Source organism: Podarcis muralis, chromosome 9, assembly GCF_964188315.1.
Source record: "Podarcis muralis chromosome 9, rPodMur119.hap1.1, whole genome shotgun sequence".
In the NCBI taxonomy this organism is placed as follows: Eukaryota; Metazoa; Chordata; class Lepidosauria; order Squamata; family Lacertidae; genus Podarcis; species Podarcis muralis.
In genome coordinates, this window is record NC_135663.1 from 14,362,277 (window position 1) to 14,386,804 (window position 24,528).

The window sequence follows — 24,528 nt, forward strand, 5'->3', positions numbered from 1 at the left end:
CTTTACCTGCCAAGACATGTTCTGTTGTTTCTAGTGCACTGAATTTTTGGCATATTCTGTTCTGCTCATGCCATAACATACTGTATTTTTTGCTCTGTAAGACTCACTTTTTCCCTCCTAAAAAGTAAGGGGGAATGTGTGTGCGTCTTATGGAGCGAGTGCAGGCTGCGCAGCTATCACAGAAGCCAGAACAGCAAGAGGGATCGCTGCTTTCACTGCGCAGCGATCCCTCTTGCTGTTCTGGCTTCTGAGATTCAGAATATTTTTTTCTTGTTTTCCTCCTCCAAAAACTAGGTGCATCTTGTGGTCTGGTGCGTCTTATAGAGCGAAAAATATGGTAGATGCAATGAAGGACAATTCACATTTTTAATAGATTTTAAAAACAAACATTTTAATCGATATAGACAGCCTTGGAAGTCTTTTTCTTCTGGGGTAAACAACAGTATATGTTTTAATAAAAATGCCTGGAACCATGAGCGTAGTTCTAAAAAAAAAAAAAAATCAAAAGTAAACTGATTGCAGCATTTACCTTTTACTGGTGCAAGAGAAGGCCTCAGGTTGTCTAAATGATGGAAAAAAATCTTGCCACTGGCAATACCTGGTGGGATAGAAACCCCACTTATTTCTCCATTAATTCGGCTTCTCACTCGCTTTGGAGGGTGAGGTTTCTTAAACAACTGCAGCAAGACAGAAAACATTACAGGCTTAGCAGCAGGCCTGCAAATAATTTGCAGCAACACCTCTCAAAACATGTCAGCACCATCCATGAGACTTGTTGCAAATAAATTCCCTAACAGAGATGGATTTCACAGTCACAGGAAACACACAAGCTGTTTTCAGTTGCCTCGGCCCACCATGTGATGATGAGTCAGTGAAATACCAGTATTCACCACTCCTGATATGCACTCAAAGGCATGTTAAGCAACCATGGGGTGCTTTTAAAGGGACCATCAGAGGGGCAGATGGAATGCTGGTGTTTATCAAAACAGGATGCTAGTATAAATACTGTCAACCTTAGCAGATAAGCTGCAATCATAAACAGAGAATTATTAAGATTTGGCAGGCTTCATCCTAAACATTTAATAACATTTTAAAACACTCCTTTAAAATCTAAGCACATAATTTCATTGTTAGAGAGGGACGTTTTTGCAGTGGAATGTTCTCCGTAATGAAGGGACAGGTCAGCTCTATTTTAGCTTCTGGGAAGGCAGTAAAAAGTTTTATCTTTATCTTTAATATGCAGGTATTGAAGGGACAGAAGAAGTTAATTTTAATCCAGTTCTGTCTTAGTACTTTTATGTTTCAGGTTTTTAGGATTTTCATTTTTACCACCAGCTTCGATGCTGACAGCTATGTGGGATCTTTGTTCTTTGTCAAGATCTGTGCAAGGCCTTGGAACTCCATATATTTATATTTTATGTCTGGAAATTACATTTTACTTCTGGAAAGCATCAAGGGCACGATCCATTGGGCAAGCACGACTAAAATCAAGATTTTGCATATTTTGCATTCGTTTAAATGGGCCTTGCACAGAAGATCTTCCTGATGAACTACACCACCCCCCTCCTCCTTTGCTTAAGGTCTACCCAGATCCCATTCAAACATGAGTATATTCACTGCTATGTGTCTAAACCTGTAAGCTTGCTTCTCTGTGAAACAAGATCACACCAACATACCGAGGATGGACATTTTTGTTTATTCTTGGAGTCACTCCAAGACCATCCAGTTCATTCCCATTTGGGTCATGCTGTCGTGTGGTGTCATTAATATGGAATATTACAAAGATGGCATCCACTGAAGGCCCACACCCTGTCCCAGACTGATACCAAGGATTGTCATTCAAATGCGTTACATTTGAGTGACCAGCTTTTACTTTTACTATGAAATCAAAGCAACAGCGACTTGCCTTTTAAAACAAGAATAAAGCCCATGGAAATGAGATTCAAACTCCTGATTGCTCCATCCTCCCCCAAAGGGCCAAGGGTCTTCAAGTCTTGAACAGAAGGAATTAAATCTCCGAAAGGACAAAGCAAATAGAATAGAATATACCAACTTTGGCTTGAACCACAGATGCACCTTACTCAAATATCATTCATTACCTGTTTCGGTATCTGTCCAAAGTTGTTAATGAATCCTATAGTAGCCGTTTCTTTTAATGGATCGTTTATGTTGTATATGTCCACTTGGCCCTCATAGAAAAGATGATGGAAAACATTTACAGCTTCTACTGCAGGCGGCCCTTGCTGTTTGTAGCCAAATATCAAGTCTATCCACTCGTGCAGGTGGGAACTCACAAAATCGCATTCCAAAGCCTGCAATTCAAAATGTGCATGTTAAATGGAGCACAACCTGCTTACAGGTGGGCAAAGGCTTGCTTGCTGAAACAGATGGCGTTGTTAGCCAACACCATGACCAAGTTTCTTTTTTAAAACTGCTTTACTTATTTTCCTTCAATTTATAGCCTGCTCTAAAAACATTGCAACTTTTTTATTAAAAAACAAAAACAAAACTTCATTACAGAGTTCTAATACAAAGGAAGGTGAGAACTTATCAACTGGACTCACTACGCCAACCGACATGTTTGATAATCCCAGTGTGCTCAACATGTACAAAAGATATAAAGAGCAAAACTATCAGCCAAAAATGCTTTCTTCCAAACAGAATAGCAAGATTCGGATGGGAGTCCAAAAAGGTATTGCAGTTTCTAACAAGAACATACATTACCTCCCGATGCACTCTGATGAATTCGCGGGGATCCCCTTTAGCCCATGGGGGGAGTATTACATCCCCAAGTTTAGTGCCATTCTGCTTGCAACCTACAAGGCGAAAACAAGGATAAAGAGGGTTTTTCCGCAATGAAGTGTGTTTCCTGAGAAAGTTTAACAGGACACCTGAATGAGCTCCACAGCGCAAATGAGCAGTTTAAAATGAACAGTCTCCAAAATTAAGACAAAAACATACACTGCTCTTATCTTTATTTAATGCACATCAAAATCCGCTTTATGTTCATCTTTCGACGGTGCCTCTGTAAGAAAGAAATACAGCCATGCTATCAAAAGTGGCTTTTCTCACCTAGATCAAAGTTGTTGGAATTGAGTAGCAACTCTGGGAGGTAGAAGAATTCTGGGATAAGCTCCTTGACATCTGCCATATTGTGCTTAGATGCAGAATACCAGGCTTCACGGACGCTGTGGAACATTCTGTCAGCCAAGTCAAAGTGGCCGCCCTGAGGAAGGAAAAGGAGGAGCATTTGCACGGCCATTAAGGCGTTCCCTACACTGCTCGTTACACATTGGAAGCAAATGGCAGAAGTAAATAGCTTACCTGTAGCCTTAAGAATATCTGTGTAAAGGGTTCCATTCGCACAAGATATGAGGCTACTATCATTGCTGATGAATAATGGGTGCCGTAATGATAAGCTGGAGTTTCACCTGAAAGAAAATGGGGGAGGGGGGAATAAATAACAGGAAAAGGAAATAGGAAGGAAATGAGGAAGTCTGTGTTAAATTACTAGGCTTAGTTAGTATTAGCTTGCTAGTACCAAGACACTAAGGGACGCGGGTGGCGCTGTGGGTTAAACCACAGAGCCTAGGACTTGCCGATCAGAAGGTCGGTGGTTTGAATCCCCGTGATGGGGTGAGCTCCCGTTGCTCGGTCCCTGCTCCTGCCCAGAGTCGGCCACGACTGGCCCTAATGGTCAGGGCTCCCTTTACCTTTACCAAGACACTAAGTACATCTAAAATTGGTATAGTTAAAATTTGTTTCAATGCTTATAATTTGACACTATAGCCACTTACATTGTTATAGTGCTCAACTAATCATATTTCTTTTTTTAAAAATGTCACACACAGTATTTTATAACACTCTTTTTGGAATTAAATGCTTCAGATTAGACACAATAAGTTTAGAGACATCTTCACTGATCATTTCTTGAATGTTTTTATGAGCGGAAACATTTCCAAGAACTGATGGAGACAAGCAGGATTTTATACGATTATTATATTAATTTAGCACAGGGGCTCAACTGAATCATAGCAAATTTCCTAACGATAAACCTGTCCTCAGCTTCTTAGCTGGTAAAACTGACAGTGTCTGGTGGAATCTCCAGCCCTCAGAAAATCAGATTAAAGGAAAAGCCACAGTACCGTTTATTTCATTACATCCATATCAGATTGTGGATGATAGATGTTTTATTGCACTTACCATTAGGGTCTTCCCAGTCTTTGTAGCGCTTCTTATACTGAGCTAACCTCTCGTCAGTCTGGGCTCCCATCGGTTTGGCCAAGTTTCTAAATGTCTTTGGGTTCGTAAGATCCAATTCCTTTAAAAGCAAACAAGTAGTAAAGTCCATTCTTCAGAAATTTGTTTCTCTGACTAATTGAATACATTCATGTGCAACTATTTCTGGCTCCTCTATTCAATATATTGAGATTTCTATTCAATATATTGAGGTTTCTAAAAATGTTGGCAGCTACTCTAAATATTTAGCTGCTCAGGCCTGATTTAAAACAATTGTCCCTGTCTCTCATCTGAAGTGCAGATATGTCTTTTATTAATTCTCTACAAATCACTGCAACAAGCCTCTGCCTTGAAACACCACAACTTGCTTCACAGATTCGTTAACAAACAGTAATGTTTGTGTTTTTTTTTAAGATATTTATTAAAGTTTCAAACAACAAAACAAACTTCACAAAACAGAATAAGAAAGAAGAAAAAACACCATTCAAAAAACAGAAAAACACAGTAAAAAACCCATCATAAAAAACAAAAGAAAAAAGACATAAAAAGACATAAAAAAGAAAAAGCCAGTTTCTTAGATATTGTTCTCATAATCCTCTTTCCAGACTCCCTCGCATCTCCCTTTTCTGTGTTCCCTTTTACAGAATCTTATTCAGCAATACCTCACCTTCTTTCAAATCTTATTTCATATTATACGTTTCAACTATTATGCCTCCAATTTTTCCCCATTTTTTCATTTTGTTTAGGTTTGACATAATATTATTCTGACTTCACCTTTGTTCTGTAAACCATTTTTACATACACCTTTCAACTATATCACTAATACCATATTGTCTTTATATCCTGCATCATTCTAACATTCATACAATTTGCAATGCTTTTGCAAGTAGTCTTTAAATTTCTTCCAGTCCTCTTCCACTAGCTCTTCTCCCAGGTCTCGGATTCTGCCAGTCATTTCTGCCAAACAGTAATGTTTGAAGAAGCAAGGCTTCCAGCCCTAATCTGAGTTACTTTTAAGTGCAGGGTTTTAGGCTTCCAAGAACAGGCTTTTCTTTTATGAAATGTAAGATTTTTATGTTTACCTCTGAATCATAGTCTGCAAGGATCCACGGGAAAACAGGATACTGCATGAGGTCATTGTAGGATCGGCCAGCCAAAGTGTTTAAGTGCATCAGATACTGGAAATTACTGATTTCACCTCTCTTTGTAGAGAGAGCACACAAAACAGAACAAAACAAAACAGCACTGGTGTTAATTTCCCAGTAACAAAACCAAAAATGTTTCGGTTGTCCACCACTTTATAAAATACAGGAACTTAAATGTGACAAAGCATTTTGGCCCCAATATTACATGTCCAAATATTCTATTTCAATCCACTATGAAAAGGAAGCCCTAAATGGCCTCGGCCCAGTATACACCCCCATCGTTCAGCCTGGACACTGAGATCCAGCTCTGAGGGCCTTCTGGTGTTTCCCTCCCTGTGAGAAGTGAGGTTACAGGAAACCAGGCAGAGGGCCTTCTTGGCAGTGGCGCCCCCCATATGAAATGCCCTCCCATCAGATGTAAAGGAAATAAACAACTATCTGACTTTTAGAAGGCATCTGAAGGCAGCCCTGTTCAGGGAAGTTTTTAATGTTTAATGCTGTATTGTGTTTTTAATATTCGATTGGGAGCTGCTCAGAGTGGCTGGGGAAACCCAGCCAGATGGGCAGGGTATAAATAATAAATTGTTGTTGTTGCTGTTGTTATCAACTAAACTACTCTTTATACTTACCTCCCACCTTTGTGTAACAGATTTCTCCCCCACTAGGGTGCTCAGCAAGCCAGACCTAAGGAGAAGCAGAAAGGGTCAGTACTCTTGCCATTTAGCAGCGGTATATGACAGCAATGTTAGCAACTTCATGTAACACGGAGAAACGGTTTCCTCATAATCCATGCTACCATATTAATTATAACTGATTTTAAACTATTAAAGAATCAACAGTTGTACCATCCTAGTATCTATGGATCACTATCAATGTCATGAACATGCCAACAAGGAACGGTCACCTCCAACAGTCTGACATGCTTTGATGTTAGAGCTCGTGTAGTGTAGCTGTCTGAGTGCATCAAGAACAAGCTTTGGTTTCCCAGTCATGGCTTGCTTGGAGCAAGCCAACCACCATGACCCATGGTTCTGACATGATACTAAGCCAGGGATTGTGGTTTGCAGCTCTTACTCTGGCTAGGAGAGGAGCAAAGCGGGAGACATCTAAATATTCATGATGAACCTTTAGCTATGGTTTACTATGATGTGTGAGGGACGTGGGTGGAGCTGTGGGCTAAACCACAGTAAACCACAGAGCCTAGAACTTGCCAATCAGAAGGTTGGCGGTTCGAATCCCCATGATGGGGTGAGCTCCTGTTGTTCGGTCCCTGGTCCTGCCAACCTAGCAGTTCAAAAGCACGTCAAAGTGCAAGTAGATAAATAGGTACCGCTCCAGCGGGAAGGTAAACGGCGTTTCCGTGCGCAGCTCTGGTTCGCCAGAAGCGGCTCAGTCATGCTGGCCACATGACCCGGAAGCTGTACGCTGGCTCCCTCGGCCAATAAAGTGAGATGAGCGCCACAACCCCAGAGTCGGTCACGACTGGACCTAATGGTCAGGGGTCCCTTTACCCTTTACCTTTACTATGATGTGTGAGCACAGTCAATTTCAAGAGAGAAGCCCCTTGCTATTTTATTTTCATTGCTGTTCACAATATTTTATTTGCATTTCTGCTTTTTCTTAATACTCCAAATCTCCTCTACTTACACTGGGTAACATATTAAAGACAGTGAAAGTCACCAGGAGGTTCAACTTTTAAAACAGTGGGATGAGTAGAAAGCAGTCAAAACGAATACTGTAAATTCCTTCACTTCCAAATCTATCGTGTGGAATTAAAAAAACACAGACACTCACCCTTGTTCCACACTGGTGTTGGGTCGCTGTCCAGACACAGACTCTGAACTGTCAGTTAAAGATGGAACGACAGCCAGAAACCTTAAAAATAATAATAGGATAATGTAATCAACAAAAGTGCGTTTCAATTAAGATTCAGGTGGCGCCTACTGCCAGACTGTTAATGAATTAATTAGGCTGCTGTGTCTATTTTTATTAAAAGTATACATTGCGATGAAAAAACAGTAAAAAGAAAAGTACACCTCAGTTCTAAAAGAGATTTTTGTGGGGATGGGATGGAGAGGAAGGAAGGCATTCAAAGTGCTACTGTTAGCACATAAAGCCCTTAATAGCTGGGAACAGTTTATTTAAGGATCACTTTACCCCCCAATACGTGTCCACTCAGCTGCTTGGAAAACATAGCAAGCAAATCCTCTTTTGTTCATAAAACTAGAAGGCATAAGGCAGGAATGAACAGTTTCTGCAGGTGTCCACAAAGGGAACTGAACAGTAGAGTCCATTCAAAGATATGCATCGATCCTGTGATCTCGAGTCAAGGGTGACTAAAGAGGTGGTCAAGTTCTGGAGGTGGCACTGAATTACTCTGGTTAGTAAAATCCCAGCCTGAAGATCTATAAGAGGACAGAGGAGACCCCACCTATATTCATGCTGTGTAGCGTCCCCCTTACATGTGTCGCTGGGATTGTATGTAATGTGAAGGAGATTATGCGTTGAAATATTTTAGTTGATATTTTAGAATGTAAAATGCTATTTTATTTATTGATTGGTTTTACCTTGTGGGCTTATAGCCGAATAAAGTATTATCTATCTATCTATCTATCTATCTATCTATCTATCTATCTATCATCTGTCGCTGGGGTGTCTGAGATTTTCAGCAAATGCAACATGCCTTTCTGCCTACTGAGCTCACTTCTTGGTTGATCTTGACATTCTTGAGCTCTACTGGCTGGCTGCCCTCTTTCTAAGGCAGGCTGGATTATTGGGAGCAAGTTGAGATGAAATAATTGTCTTGTCTTTGTAATTTTCATCTCACTCCCTGTTAAGAGGAATTCCCACAATGGATGAATGGGCAGCAGAAGGGCAGGGGATAATGCCGTGTTAAATGTTAACATTTCCTCGTGGTCAATAAAAACTCAATATGGAATTGTTTCTCATTTGTGGTCAAATGTCTACAATTTTCTCCTCTATTAATATTCTTGCCTAATATCAATAGGACAGCATGCTCAACACACAAGCCTAATAGACCCTATTGGTATTGGTCATAAACATCACATTCTCCCAAGCCCTTTTGAAGAGGCAAGCCTTTGCCATGGCTGCCTCGCCAATACACTTGTTATAAGTACTCTTCTTATAAATAGTATGAATGGAAATACCTTTGGTAGACTTTATTCCTCACTCCTTTCTGAAAAGCAAGAAGATAGTTGCGTCCATCTCCAGAGAATACTTCAACAGCAATTGGCTGCAAAGAAATGGCAGGTTTTAAAAATGTTGTCAAAGCATAAATATTTACGAAACCCTGCTGTTCCCCACTAGAAACAATACCTGTAGCAGGTATCTTCTTTTGTGCACTTCCTTAATATCCTCGTATGCAAAAATACTGCATGTCCTTTTGAGTTGACTTGGACCCTGTCGGGCTCCTCTGGGTATAATTGGCTCATGCATACTGTAGAGAGTAAAAGGTAGGAGAGAAACTATAAATATAAGACTATACATAGCAAATCTGATTTCACCCACTCATATTCCATAGTCATATTTGGCTTCATAAACCATTATGAGCATTGTCAAAACTATGATACAATAACTAGAGTCACGTACAGATTTTGCATATTTCTATTTTAGGTGCAGTGTTGTTTTTGGAGATGCATTTAAGAGCTATAGTCAGGAGGGTTTCTTATAGTCCCGATGCTGTATTCCTTTCTAACAGGGAGACATTTTCTCTCTCTCTTACAACCTCAAAGAATGTCACGCCTAACTCACTTTAGAGACAGGGTTTCAATGTCCCGTATTTCTCTGGTGGCGGTCATGGTATAGCCATCAATCACATAAAAGTGCTCTTTGCCAAAGAGGAGGAGCCCCTCACTGGTGTCTAGGCCTTGAACCCGAGCACAGCGGTACATGTGTTGAATCTGTAACATAAGCACATATTTAATGAAAACATGATGAATAAATAAGGATATGTACATGACTATGCTTATAGGCCCTTTGGAGGGGGGGGGGAGAGTAATTATCCTGGTAAGGTAAAAGCTAAAGGACGCCTGGACAGTTAAATCCAGTCAAAGGCAACTACGGGGTTGTGACGCTCATCTCGCTTTCAGGCCAATGGAGCTTTCTGGGTCATGTGGCCAGCATGACTAAATTGCTTCTGGCATAACAGGACACCATGAAGGAATCCAGAGTGCACGGAAATGCCATTTACCTTCCCGCCGCAGCAGTACCTATTTATCTACTTGCACTGGTGTGCTTTCAAACTGCTAGGTTGGCAGGAGCTGGGACAGAGCAGGGATTCGAACCGCCGACCTTCCAATCAGCAAGCCCAAGAGGCTCAGTGGTTTAGACCACAGCATCACCCTGCAGGCCATATCAACACTCACAAGCAGCATTTAAAACTCAATCTGATAAAAAATGACTGCAACAGAAGATTCAATGAGAAGAAAGCAGAGCCCTCAAAGGACCATTTAGTCCAAGGGAAACTTGAAGTCTTTAAGAGGGATAACTATTTATATGGAATGAAATAAAACCAAGGCCAGTTGTGTCTTCTTGGAGGTTAGGCTTGTATGGCAACCCTGAAGAAAACTAATCTGGTCCTATAGTTGAAATTGGAGATCCTTGTCTTGACGAACAGAGTTTCGTGTAAAAGAGAATAGTCGAGCAATGGTTGTGTTGAAAGCTTTGCACGATACTATGGACCTGAATAACCTGTCCTTGGATCCATGAATTTGACAGATGGATAGGCATAAAAATCCAACATAGGAAAATCAGTGCTAAGCTACTGTGACTGCAACATGTTATGGGGACTACCTGAAAATAAGATGCTTGAAGAGGATGAAATAAGGCAGTATCAACAGGACTTGAATGTGTTTAATTCTGGCTAGATTGTGACTTATCCCTCCCCTTTCTGCTCCTCAGATATGATAAAGGAAAAAGGCATACCAAAGGACAAGGAATGGTAAAAATATAAAGAGCAACCCATTGATTTAATTTTGAAATGCAAGCACCAGCATATAAATAACCTCTGCCCTATAATGTTCTTTTTGATTAAATTATAGGAGGAGAGGGCCCTGTTTATAGCCAAGACAGAATGAAAAAATGGAAGTGCTTATTGCAGTACAAGCAACACTTCCCAATTGTTATTTTCTTGCGTCAGTGGTGCCTGGGGATCTGCCCTTCATGTCCTTATAAACTAGGAATCCACAATGACACTGAGTGAGGATGAATGCAAAGACAACAAATCACCTCGAGAGGTCTGTTTATTCCACGCATAATCTGACATTCGAGAGGAGGCAACGTGAAAACTTTCCCAGCCATTGTCATGTTGATTCTACGGCGTATACCAAGTTTTCACCTGCCAGTCAAAGGCATTTGCAACTCATACAAACTATGTTCTGGCATCCAAAATTGGATCCTCCCACTTTGCATGCCAGAAGATAAGGATTTGAAATTGTACAAAGAACTATTACATAATGCTTATTTATAATGCTTCAGAATAATAAAACTGCAAAGCACATAGCATTAAGGAAATATTCTACTGCCTTCCATAGAGTGAGATTTATGCAGCTGGTTGTGATAGGCAAGCAAGAGGCATCATGGCAGCTTTATCAAAAAGCATTTGAACAGGGTGCAGAGCATGGTCTCAGTAGGGGTGCAGCCTGGAGAAAGTTCTGAGGGCCAGTTCAAGGGCCTGAGATTCCACACACCTGCGCTACAGTATTGCACACCTTGGAAAGATGGGCCAGTTCTCTCTATGTGGATGCATTTTTGTTCCAAGAAAACCAAAATAGGTTCCTACAATACCTAAGCTGAATTTGTATATTTTTCTTAAGAGTACCGTTTCTAAACTATGCCAACAACAATATGACATTTGTTTTAAATGAGGACACTCATCACTGAAAGCAAAGACTCTCCTCCCCGAAGGGGAGGGGAGGGGTTGTGGTCGGGGCTCGAGCTCCGGCTAGCAGGGGGCGTGGCCCCCTGCTGCCCACTCACCTGGCTGGCGCTCACGCCCCCTCGGTGGCCATCCAACCGGGGGCCACGGTGGGGGCGTGTTCAGCAGCATTTTGCTGCAGCGCCAGCCTTCCCCCGGCCTCATTCTTCCTTCCTTCGCCCCTCGCGAGTCACCCACCCTCCACTCCCTTTAGTTAGGGCTCGGGTTTTTCGGCCTTGCTATGGACCTTAGGTTGGTCGCCCTGGTTGGCTGGGGGGCCTGGTAGGAGTTTTTCCATTTGGCACTAGGCTAATTGGTTTTTTCGCCTACCTCGTAGCAATCGTCACAACTTTTGTGGTATTGGTGGGTAGGTTAGGCATTGGAATAATGTGTTGCGCTGTGTGGAAGTGCTAGGTGTGGCCATCGCCTATGCCTTCAATTTTTAGGGGTATTCCGTTAAAGGAATCTGGGGGTCGTGTATTCCGTCCGATGCCTGCTTGGCGGGAGGCCTTGGCACGACCCTCGGTGACAGCAGGGGTGAGCCTATAGTCGGATTGGCATCGACAGGCTCCACCTACTGGTGAAGAACCCACTTGTTTCGATCCAATGCCTAAGCCAATACCTTTTAAATACTGTAACCAATAAAGTTGTGGCCTTTTCCTAGCCCATTAACCTTATATCACGTGTCCTGTGTCTTCATTTCATTTCACCGGGGTCGGGTCCTCGAACCACAACAGACATTTTCCAAAGTAAGGCTATTCATTATGAGCATTCTCAACAGCACTTCAGAACCTATTATGTCAATGTTTCATAAAAAACTGTTTCCCAACCACAATTAAACGTGCTCCTGCAAACTTAAGGAACAAAGATACTCTAGTAATTCACTGAATTTTAAGGCTGAGTTCCAATTTAAAAGTGTTTGCCAGGTGAAAAAAAGAATCATTTTTATATCAAAGGTGTAAAAGAAGAAGAAGAGCTTAACTGAAGGTTAAATCCATAGTGGGTTAGAATTATTCAGCCATGTTAGGTTTCCTGCGAGGGGCTCTGTCACCATTTAATTAACAATTCTGTGTTTGGGTTAGGAAACTGTGGGTTGTATCCAACAGGTCCGTGTGTTCATGCAAGGACTTCCACTTGCGTAATGGAACTTCCCCTCTCTCCTCCCTCCCCATCTGTTTTCAGGGTTCCCCTCTTCAGAACTGATTTTTTTTTGGGGGGGGGGGGACACTGGGCAAGGATAGAAGACAAGAGGAGAGGGAATTCCACTACGTAAATTGGAAGTCCTTGTGTGAACGAGACAACTTAGTTGGATACAATGCATGCCATTTTGTGAGATATCACACACGCGTACTCCACAACCCCTCTATGCCATGCTCATTTTGAATGATGGATGAACTGCTTCGGAGACTAGAGGCACAATATGTTCAAGAAGCCTCCACACAACAGCTCACTAGGTTCAGTAACTGAGAGACCAAAAAGAGCATTAAATGCTGGCTTATACCTTCTCCCCTTCTTCGAGCAGTCGCAGCAAAGTTGTGTTATCGGTTTTCTCCTCTTCATCTATAGAGCTGCTCTCAGCTATTTGATCCTGCAGCTGCTCCTGATTCTCCTCATCACCACCATCAGGTGCGGAACGAGATCTCTTCAGTGGCGGTTTAACAAGACCTGCATGAAGCAATCAAACCAGCAGCACATTTGTCTGTAAGTCACTGAACTTTGTGTGGTACGTGAGCATGGCTGCATATTAACAAGTCCATGCCAGTAAAGAACTGTTTCACTCTACCTAAGGTTCAAAGCCCATCCCAAATCCTACAGCTAAAAACTGGTAGAATTTCTGCACGATCAGCTGAGTCTGAGAACTTGCAGGCCAAGGGCAGTCAATGCATCCATGGTCCTTGCCCAGGCATGAAGGTCAGTGGGTGATCTCAGATAAGTCACACACTCTCATTGTTTGTTGTGGGGCTAAAACGGGATAACCCCCCAAGCTCCTGGAGGTGGGGACTGAGAATCTTAATGCATGTTTAGGTCATACAGGCTGTTCACATGCTATGTAGTCAAGGGGAATGGGAAAAGCATGCCCACTTTTACAAACACACTGCACTGATACTTAGGGATAATTAGTGAATCTGATCTTTACAAATTCCAATGTGAAGTGACCTGGTCAATATAAAGTGACCTCTTGGGCTAAATACACTAACAGAACTTAAGCGTCCTCTGGTTTTGCATTCCTCTGAACGCTGCAATACAATTCTCAGCACACTAAACTATCAAAATATGTTTTAAAATGCATGTTTTGCAGGAATTATATTAAAAAATTTTTTGAAACATTTAAATGCAATTTTATGCATCTTTTTTCCTACAACAACAAAGAATTCTAGATGCAAAAGTAACTGGAAGTTGACCAATTCCCTACTGATAGGGAAGGACTACTAGACAAGACCTGGTCAATATAAAGTGACCTCTTGGGCTAAATACACTAACAGAACTTAAGCGTCCTCTGGTTTTGCATTCCTCTGAACGCTGCAATACAATTCTCAGTACACTAAACTATCAAAATATGTTTTAAAATGCATGTTTTGCAGGAATTATATTAAAAAAATTTTAAAACATTTAAATGCAATTTTATGCATCTTTTTTCCTACAACAACAAAGAATTCTAGATGCAAAAGTAACTGGAAGTTGACCAATTCCCTACTGATAGGGAAGGACTACTAGACAAGACAGATTCGAATCTTTCTTAAGCAATAGTTTTAGCATCTTTGGGGTGATTCACACATTTAGGGAGGCCACTAAAGTATTACAATGGTCACAATTCACATATCAGCAGAAGTCGGGTCTGCTGAAGACTTCTGCCTTGTCCTAAATAACCTATGAATGTAAAAATCGTGAATGTCTGCCATCACACCCAAGAACAGCTTGCTGCTTGTGCATAATTTCCTATAGGGAAATACAGCACAAATAACTTCAAATTGTCAAGCGTGCCTATGCATACAGAGGTATGTGCAAAAATACCCACCTTTAACTCTTGCAATAGTATCTTCCCCATGTTCTGGCTCCTGCTGAGCAGTTTCTCCTTCAGAGCTCTCTTCGACAGTGTCTTGAAAGACAGCAGGGTTTCCAGAAGCCAGGCGCATGTAGTATTCTTTGCTGTCATAGCTTATAGCTCTTCGGTAGCGCGCAGGTTTCTTTAAACAACAACAGAATAAAAACGTTTGGCAAAACCAACTCAAACATACCCTAAATATAAATCTATGTTCAGAACCTGCTAAGTGTTGTAGCTGGAGGCAGCCAACTGTAAACTGATTAAGTTTCCAATAGGCAACTCAGCTAGATTTGGAATGAACCCATTGTTGCTGGAAAGATGATCAAAAATTAAATGCTGCTCGATGAACGTAAAAGTTAGCAAAATGTGTTTGGTGCTTTGTGAATCATCACAAAAGAACTGGCATCTCATCATTTCCAGTATTGCACCCAGCCAATTCAGGTATTTTCTTTAAACACTGAAATGTTAACCAAAGTGCAAGGATGTAGAGAAACTGACGGGGATTAATTTAGACCTATTATTATCTCCCACACTATTACTTTAATTATGATATTACAATTCTATGATTTTATGATTATGCGCAGAGAATGGGGGAGACAGGAAAGCTATCGTAATTTGTTCATATGGATGCTCAAGAACCAAAGTGCTGTTTGGTGTTAGCTCACACAATATACATGCTATGTTTCTTTTTCTATTTGTTGGGCTGCAATCAAACACAGCTGCATGCTCCCTAATGGCCAAGGTCTCACAACCAAAACTAAATGTTGAGTGCAATGGTAAAAGTGGATCTTTTTTTGGGGGGGGGAAGGGGGGGATTCTGCATTTTTGCCAAAGCTCCAATCATGTTTTACAGGAACTTCACAGTTCATCAAAGAAGGAGGAATGTTTTCTGGAACGCTATAATGTTTTACCAAACTTCTAGTTTAGCCCACTTCTCTTCATTCTCATTACTAGGGAAATACATCTGTGGAGTTTCTTTCTGCAGAGAACAGTGGTGCGACTGCTTCTCCACGGACTCAGAGCACTTATCACCCCACAACTGTTGAGTAACCAGCATTTATCATCTTTACGCTAGCGTGGTGAAGAACTGCAAGTGAGGCAGCATTCATAAAAATCACATCACCCCATGCCAAATTCTACAGAGATCCAAGCAACAAGTATTACTAACATGCCAACTGGGTAGGGCGAATCGACTCGAACCTCCATTTATTTTAGTAGCAATAATGGGTAATACAGAGAAGTGGATCAGGCAGAGGGCCGGGCTCACCCTCTGTGGGTCATTTTGATAAGGTTGGTGCATTAGCCCCAGCATGTCAATTTTTTGTTTTTCCTTTGCTGCGCTTGCTCTTCATTTGAGTTCCTTGGAGGTCAGGCAAATGCCTGTCAGCGCTTGGATACGGACCCTGAAGATCCATTATTGGCTAAAACTTGTTTTCCCCCCTCTCGGCTTGGCTCTGGTAACCCTACTGGATTCCTACGAATCCAAATGGAAAGCTACACTGCACAAAAAGCTAAGAGGCTTGGGGTTCTCCCCACAGGCCTTGATAGCTGTAGGTTATGAGAAAGCTAGAGCAATAATCTGCCAATGGAATTTGGGGTGTGGAACTGCAATGTCACGTGAGTGAGATGAATAAACACCCAGCAATAAAAGATAATGAGAGAGGGTTCACCTCAGCAAAATAGCTGTCAAAATTACAAATACCTAAATGTTTACCCTCGCTAGATTCAACGGGCTGCCACCTGCCTTATTGCAGGGCAGATTTGAGGGTAAACCATACATGGAACAAGTCTGCCCCTGTGGCTTGATGGAGGTAGAAACTGTCTCTCATGCCTTGTTACGCTGTTGTTTCTATGGGGATATACGCTTGGCATTTATCATCCCTGCTATACATAAATCTCCAAATGGGTCCGAACTTCAACATCTAAAATCCCTGGTAGAGGACAAGGATCCAGAAATCATGCTAAGGGTGGCCAAATTCTGTGCGACTGCCACAAAACTTAGGGAACAAGCTGTGCTACCATAATGACCAAGGCCTTAAATGACAATTTTAGGTTATATTTTAGTGATTAAGATATATCTTATATATTTTTTACTGCTGCTATATCTGTATTGCCCCTGTTATACCCAAAGGCAAATTCAAATGTATCCCTATCGTGTTTTATGACTTCCCTGATACTGTATGTGAGCTGGAACTGGTTTGTGACTGAAACTAATAAATTCTCATTCTCATTCCTTGAATTCAAATTGGGAATGCAAAGGGAGACTCTTTTGGGTTGGGTGGAAATGCTGCCTTTTACTGTCAAAGAACAAGCCGCATTTCTCTTATCTCCAATCTCAGAGCTTGGGAGCATAGCACTAAGACTGAAGGCAAGCGTCTGCCTGATGCCTTTTCCTGTCTAAGGGCAGGCAGAGGCACAAGGGGCAAAGCATGTGACAGCACTAAGATAAAAATAAGCTCAGATTGGAGATAAGAGAGTTCCACACCTGAGGTCACGTGATGTCAAGTGACTGACAGGTGGATGTGGTTTGCGCAAAAAGCCTCATGGGCCAAATTCAGAGGTCTGGTGGGCCAAATTAGGATCGTGAGATGGAGGCTCCCTCCCACAGGTGTATGATGTACACATTAGTATACTAGGTCACATCCAATGTCTTATTTGTGCTTGTGCAATGGAAATTCTCCTCCCCTCGCATGACTCCCAAAGTTGTCCCCAAACTCTCTGAAGAAAATTCAGGGGACAAAGAGGAAACTATGTTAATAATGTAGACTGATGGTTGTATTCAAGTCCAAATACTTATGCCTGGAATTAATTAGTTAATAATACACTTAACATGTAGATCGCAAACCCCCTGTAAAAGGTTAGGAAGGTAATAAGCACTTCATTCTGAAGCCTATTGGAAAAGATTAAGAATTCAGCCAAAGTTCTTCTCTAGATGCTCCCTAAAATCTCCAATTATGCTTGAGGATTTTTTAAAGAACAGTTCATTTATATGATGAAGATTTGTTGACCTAGTCCTATGGACATAAGAGGTAAGCCACCTAGAGAACAGACACGTTTTTAGCAAGTCCACCAAGAGCCAAAATATATATTAATGCATCACCTTCCAAAATGTTGGTTTGACAAGTAATTCAAAATGAGTGAAGGCATATTGTACTTAGTGATGAGCAAATTTATTAAAATGTTTTGATCTGTAATTTTTGTGACCTAGATAGGACGATTTGCAAAGGCAATATAATGTTGGATCTTTCTTCGCAATGTATTTTGAGAATTAAATATCAGTGGAATGCAGCATAGTTGTTTGTGAACAGAAAGGGATGGATTCCAGGACGTACATCCCATGTTCCTCATTAGAAGCACATAGAAAATGTTTATGTTAACAAGGGGGCAGAAAGCAGCAATTAACGGTCCCAAATACACTTATGGGTCAAGGTGAGTCAACTGCTTTGCCAGCACAGTGCCCTGAACAGGTGAGATTGTCTTAACAGTGCAAAAACATTATGCCAGCCCTGAAATACTGATTAGGCTAAGTGCATGAATGTCCAAACTGCCCATCACTAAACACATCATAGTCCATTAGTTCTAATTTCGAGCTGGTACATGTTTATACAGTGAGAATAGTGACAGCACAGCCCATCACAGCTTGTTAGTGTGCAACACAGACAGAAAGAGCTACATAGACATTGTATTAGGTGAAGACTGAAGAGAACACAGCCACATCCTCTTAGTATATCATTAACCCTACGACAGAGTTACTGAGGAAGCACGTTGAAAGCCAACCAGAGAAGCCTTGTTAAGGTTGCCTAACATGCACAGAGAGGTTTCTATCTGTTTTGCCACCCGTGGAGAGTTTTCTCTCTTTACCTTTTGAGGAATGGTATCGTCAGATGTCTCAGGAGGCTTACTTGAGAAGTCAGACTGAAAATAGGGTATTAAGTATAGAAACATCAGGGGAAATATCATGTTGAGGAAGAATGCATGATGCGACTAAAACTGTCAGAGCATTAGTGGGCAAAAAGCCAAGGACCGAACTTCTAATTTTCTCCACACCAGGAAATGCAAAGCAGGAAATATAACAACATAGAAGCTCGAACCTTAAAATTTGCTAAAACTAGCACAAGGTAAAGCTCAATTTAATCACAAAGTTCTTGCACAAGAGGCATATGCAATATTTTAGCAATTCAATTAAAATCTTGTTGATTATCAGTGGATCTAATTAACATCTCTCACTGCTGCTTTGATTCTGCACTTGCCTACAAACTCAAATATGATGGACTATGAAGAGACAGTGTGAGAAACTGAGATATGAAAGCTAGGAGCTAAATGGCACCCTAAATCTAGGTTATGGGTGCAACAATGGAATGTCTAGACGTGTTTTTTTAATAACAAGAATACAAAGCTGAAAATGAACTGCAGCTAAGATATTATGTTCATTTTTCACATGGTCTAGTCCTTCCCCCGTCCACCCCCTAATATTCTTAAGAGGGTCTCTTCTCCAGTCTTCAGAGAGTAGCTGGAAGTGGGGAGGCTGAAAAAGGTCCTCCTTTCCTTCCACTCTGCAGTTTTAATCTGAAATCTTAGGCACAGTACTCCACCCAGAGCTCAGAAACTGTTTGCGGTAATGAAATTCCCTGTCGCAAAATGCGCCCAGAACAATGGGAGTTCCGAACGCTGTTAAGAGATGTACCTTAACAGCAGCATCACGTTTGTACAAGTCACACCTACCTGACTATGCATTTACATTTTTTCTAACTTCCCAGGTATCTTTGATCAGACTAGCACAGGCCTGTACAATCCCCTCCAAGCTCAATGCAGTCCATCATCCATGTAGGGCAGCCCACCAGGGCTTTTTTTTGCTACCTGCCTAGGATTGCAAATAAAAGGGGGCTATGAAGCACCATAGGGACGCGGGTGGCGCTGTGGGTAAAAGCCTCAGCGCCTAGGGCTTGCCGATCGAAAGGTCGGCGGTTCGAATCCCCGCGGCGGGGTGCGCTCCCGTTGCTCGGTCCCAGCGCCTGCCAACCTAGCAGTTCGAAAGCACCTCCGGGTGCAAGTAGATAAATAGGGACCGCTTACTGGCGGGAAGGTAAACGGCGTTCCGTGTGCTGCGCTGGCTCGCCAGATGCAGCTTGTCACGCTGGCCACGTGACCCGGAAGTGTCTCTGGACAGCGCTGGCCCCCGGCCTCTTAAGTGAGATGGGCGCACAACCCTAGAGTCTGTCAAGACTGGCCCGTACGGGCAGGGGTACCTTTACCTTTACCTTTATGAAGCACCATGGTAGGTGGGCTGTACCTGGCTTGGTACATTGTAGGTGGCATAGTCTGGCCTTCCTGTTAGGGCAGAGTGAAGCCACAGCACACTTTACTTCTGCTATCCTCCAACTGGAAAATTAATCAACAGGAATCTAGAGGCTGCAAAAAGACAACGCCCATGGCTGCATGGTTCAGGGAGCTAGTGCAAATATTTGCTGATATGCACTTGAAGGGGAATCAGTATCCATCCCTAAACCCATAGCTGAGCACCACCAGAAATGCATTATCCAATCGGCGATGGACCTTCTTGGCAATGTTGCAAGAAATAAGCCAATGCATTGCTACAGCTAAAAGCTACTGCCCTCCTGTAACTGCACTTACCAGCATATTTGTCTCATGTTCAGTATCCGGCATGTAAGGATACTGAATATAAAACATGTCATTTCGCACCATCTTCTTCCTCATTCGACAGGGACCTTCTGTCATCTCCAGCATCCACTTGTCCAGGTGAGAGCCAATAGGAGGGCCCCACAGTCCTCTCTCCCGTAACAACTCGTATTCAATCTGAGACCACTCTTCTGTCACATACTTCAACGCATTCTGCTGACGCTGGAAAGGACACTACAGGTTAACTGCCATGGTGTGCAAAATCACGTGTCATAAATGCATGCAGAATCAAGTAAGCTCCCTTGTACCGTGATTCTAAGTGACATAGATTCTCATGAGGCACGGCAGCAAAGAAGCCCAAGGCATTTTAAGCTGCCCTGTGATCCTCGAAGGGCGGTATATAAATTTAATAAATGAAAATAAAACAAACTCTTTTAAAAGGTTCAAGGTGCAAAGTTGGATATTCGTGCTGTTTTCCTCAATCTCGGAGCTTAAAAACTCAAGTTGTGAACTGTCCTTGCACGGGATTTGTTATTTACATAGTTCATAATTACATATTTGTAAAGTGTGTCGTGTATAAAAAGGGTGTACTTGTGTACTTGTACTTAAATCTGTGCCTGTTCCTTAAGCAGCTCTAGCACTGCTCCTAGGCTGCCAGCACCACAAATCTTTCTATAAACATATGAAGCTGCTTTATCCCAGTACAGTCCGCTCTTAAGAAGAGTTTCTGAAAGAATTCTCTCCTATCACTTGCTACCTAATTGGAGATGCCAGGGATTTTATCTGAGACATCTACATGCAAAGCATATATACCACTGAGTTATGGATGCTCCCCTCTTAACTGCCGACAGGACTATCTCTCTAGTTGAAGGGCAGCAACATAAAGAATTCTCTTTAATTTAGGAGATGGCTGGCTGAGAAGGACTAGCCTTACTCATATTCCATCTATGATGCTAGGGAACACAGTCTTAGGGTAGATTCATGAATTACATGACAATTTCCACAGATTCTGAAAATACTGAAATCTCCTATCAAAAGGATATGATCATTATCTTATCTCTGCATGGTATATGTTTCTTAGTGAGAACTATCTATGGGTGGGGATCTTCTGATTGTACTGACAAGTTTGAATAAGGCCTTTTTCATTGTGATGCCCAATTTGTGGAATGAGCTCCCCATGGAGACCTGGAGAAAATAGACAATGTGGTACTTTTGCAGACAGGAAAAGATCTTTCTATTCTGGCATTTCCTGACTACTGATACTGAGTTTTTCTTTGGCTCTGGATGGTATAGTTCAAATTGCATGACTACGTAAAAATGTTATAGTTGTTATGTTTTACTTTGGCTGCTTTATGTATATCACAAACCACTTTGGGACTTACAAATTTAAAACAGAAAAGCAAAATAAAAGATTTTTATATAAATAAAATGAAATGAAATAAAGAAACCACTGTTAAATACAACGCTCATGCAGATTTGATAAAAGCATTTGGTTTGATTACTGCTCTCATTTACCTCTTGGTATTCTTTATACTGCATATCTACCAAGTCTCGAACCACTGCTATGTGAGTAAACATCCACTGAGAGATCTCCTAACAGCAAAATAATGAATATATTAATGTGTGCAGAAAAGAGCTCGTCCTTAAAACAACTTACATATAAAATAACCCTGAAAACTTCAAGTAGTGTGGAATTATGTATGGAATTATGGTAGACAGTAGTTACGCTGCAAGTTTTACAATTTAAAAAATCCCCCTAATCTAGCAAAGTATTTCAACAGTCTCATCTACTTGAAACTGCTATGGTGGATTCAGGCCACAGTACTTAACATTCAGGCAGTTTAAAATCTAAGTAACAGAATATAGTGAAGGGGGGGGGGGGGTTATTAAGACAGGCTAAATCATTGATCAATTTGTTATACATATAGGGAATGACCATTGTTTTTCCTTTGTATTATCTGTTTATCTTTAAATGCTATGCAATACCTGCGTGGATAGATTATGTTTGTTAAGACCGCTTTCTTTTCGGTTTCTTCTCGATCCTGTTAGCTTGGAAAGACCGAATCCACTGCTGACCCGGGAGAGCTTGGACTGGGTAGTCGGAGCCAAGGCTTCTCCTCTACTGATGCTTTTCTTTTCATGAGCTAGAATGCCAAGAAGAGTTAGGGGTTTTCAAAGTTTATTTACTGGACCCTACTAGCACACCTACAAACCAGGGTGGATAAAAATCAATGATTTAAAAAAATAATAATTAAAGAAGTCAGTTTTTTTTAAAATTTAAATCGGATTTTAAAAAAAAATTAAATTGGATTTTTAAAATAAAATGCTTTCAGAGGAAAAATCTTTCTAAATATAGTCTTCTATTTAAGTTACATTATAGTCCAAAGGCTATTCATCAGGAAATAAGGATTTGTTTTAAGTTTTTCATGTCTGCTAAAACTCAGTCTAATTTAAAAAATAAATAAATAAAATTAACCACATCAGTTAACAAACATGGATACATATGCTATAATGTTATTGTTTTAGTTAAATAAATTGTTTAAATGGTTAAGGAAATGATTATTTTTCTCCTTCCAATAAAGTACAGTTAACTTCTTAAACCTCACCATAATTTCATAATTATCTGTCTATGTATTTATAATAGTATAACCAAATCAGTGTAGGGACACGGGTGGCGCTGTGGGTAAAAGCCTCAGCGCCTAGGGCTTGCCGATCGAAACGTCGGCGGTTCGAATCCCCGCGGCGGGGTGCGCTCCCGTTGCTCGGTCCCAGCGCCTGCCAACCTAGCAGTTCGAAAGCACCCCTGAGTGCAAGTACATAAATAGGGACCGCTTACTGGCGGGAAGGTAAACGGTGTTCCGTGTGCTGCGCTGGCTCGCCAGATGCAGCTTTGTCACACTGGCCACGTGACCCGGACGTGTCTCCGGACAGCACTGGCCCCCGGCCTCTTAAGTGAGATGGGCGCACAACCCTAGAGTCTGTCAAGACTGGCCCGTACGGGCAGGGGTACCTTTACCTTTTTAACCAAATCAGTATTTTTTGATATAACTAAAAACTACTCTGAAAATTTATTATTCCAAAATGAAACCTTCATATGGTTGTAAGTATTAAGATTATACCAGCAAGATTGAGTCTTTCTATAAAAAATAAATAATGATTTAAATCAAGTCTTACTGATTAGTGATTTAAATCAAATCCACCCTGCTACAAACCAAAAACGATACCCAGAAAAGCTACAGGCTAATCTAGATGATGGCATTCTCCCACAAACACACTCCCATCCTACATACTTTTAAACAGGTAGATATTACATCGTTATATTAGAAAGCCCTCAAAGACCACATTCCACATTTGTAACACTGTCTGTGGGTGTTGAACAGGAAACCCTTGTTCCCTAGGATGAAAAGCAGGGGATGAAGTGGTGCCCTTTGGGATGGGTAGAACGGAAGGCGAATTATCCAACATCAGATGGAATCGAGGACAATGTCATTTTTCTCCCATCTTCCTCCCTACATTTCAGGGGTTTTAAATCTGCCTAAGCAGCCAAAGAATTATATACCACACAATAATAATCTGCACAGTTGCTCTTACCCAAGTGATTTTGCCAACATTTTAAACTGGCTTCTTCCACAAGGGGCTTTACAAGGGCAATATCCACATGGCCCCTGTCATTGACGGGGAGAGATACTTTGAATACCTCCTCCAAAGCCTGTTTCTTGCTGTAGAACAGTTCTGTCCACACACGATTTACAGCTTTTAAAAGAAGCTGGCGACCTAAATGCATGAAGAGGGCACAAAAGTGAACAAATGGGTATTTATTTCGATAATTAATATCCTGTAACTTCAGCATAGATTTATCGCTCTAGAGTGGCTAACAGAGTAGCACGAAACAAAGAGTACAATTTAATAAATAGTAAAAGAACAACAACATCATCATGCAAGCTAGTGCAGCAAATTAAAAACAAGTAATAACAGCGTCAGTTTAAACAGATGGTAAAATCAAATTGCTCTAAGATAAAGCTAGGCACCTGTCAGCTGCAGAATGGATGAGAGACAAGAATGAGGGAGTGAGGGAGAGAGAGAGGGAGAGAGAGGGAGAGAGAGAGAGAGCACAAAAAAACAAATGTGTGACTAAAATTAAGTTTGGAGCAAACCACCTGTGCTTGCCTCAGAAAAGCACCCGGGGTTTGTGAATATTCTTGAATCAAAAAACTACCTTGTTCAGAATCATAGAATTGTAGAGGAGGAAAAAACCTTTTAGAATTGGCAGGGAGCAGGCGGACAGCAAGTTTATTTTGAGCCTGGTCCAGACAATGGAGATTCACTTTTGGATTCTCTCTTTTAAATATTCACCCCACTCCTAATGTGATTAGGACACTGTATGAAACTAGTGTTAGCTTTTCCTATGATTTATATTAACCTGAGTCTATTCATTTGGATTTATAAGCAGTGCTTTTCTTCTAGAAAAAATAAGGTGCCGGTATGGTGCATCCTTGTGTACCCCAAGGTCACACAATATCTTGTGCTGA

At 41.3% G+C, this 24,528-nt stretch overlaps 1 protein-coding gene across 5 annotated transcripts in view; it reads right to left on the minus strand.

Moving 5' to 3' along the window:
• Positions 1-24,528, minus strand: part of WDFY3 (WD repeat and FYVE domain containing 3) — a 135,930-nt gene that overhangs the window by 12,872 nt on the left and 98,530 nt on the right. For 3 of the 5 annotated variants that reach the window (XM_077933801.1, XM_077933799.1, XM_077933797.1), the window contains 19 exons: positions 23,591-23,773; positions 21,986-22,143; positions 21,515-21,592; positions 19,994-20,221; positions 18,224-18,277; positions 14,336-14,504; positions 12,821-12,984; positions 9,156-9,304; positions 8,721-8,841; positions 8,552-8,637; positions 7,179-7,259; positions 6,014-6,068; positions 5,322-5,441; positions 4,204-4,321; positions 3,325-3,431; positions 3,073-3,226; positions 2,725-2,816; positions 2,100-2,312; positions 530-677 (listed from right to left, as the gene is read on the minus strand). In XM_077933801.1, coding sequence (XP_077789927.1) covers positions 530-677; positions 2,100-2,312; positions 2,725-2,816; positions 3,073-3,226; positions 3,325-3,431; positions 4,204-4,321; positions 5,322-5,441; positions 6,014-6,068; positions 7,179-7,259; positions 8,552-8,637; positions 8,721-8,841; positions 9,156-9,304; positions 12,821-12,984; positions 14,336-14,504; positions 18,224-18,277; positions 19,994-20,221; positions 21,515-21,592; positions 21,986-22,143; positions 23,591-23,773 — 2,478 coding nt within the window. Of the gene's footprint in view, positions 1-529; positions 678-2,099; positions 2,313-2,724; positions 2,817-3,072; positions 3,227-3,324; positions 3,432-4,203; positions 4,322-5,321; positions 5,442-6,013; positions 6,069-7,178; positions 7,260-8,551; positions 8,644-8,720; positions 8,842-9,155; positions 9,305-12,820; positions 12,985-14,335; positions 14,505-18,223; positions 18,278-19,993; positions 20,222-21,514; positions 21,593-21,985; positions 22,144-23,590; positions 23,774-24,528 lie in introns of all 5 variants that reach the window. The other 2 variants (XM_077933798.1, XM_077933800.1) reach the window with 2 other exon arrangements.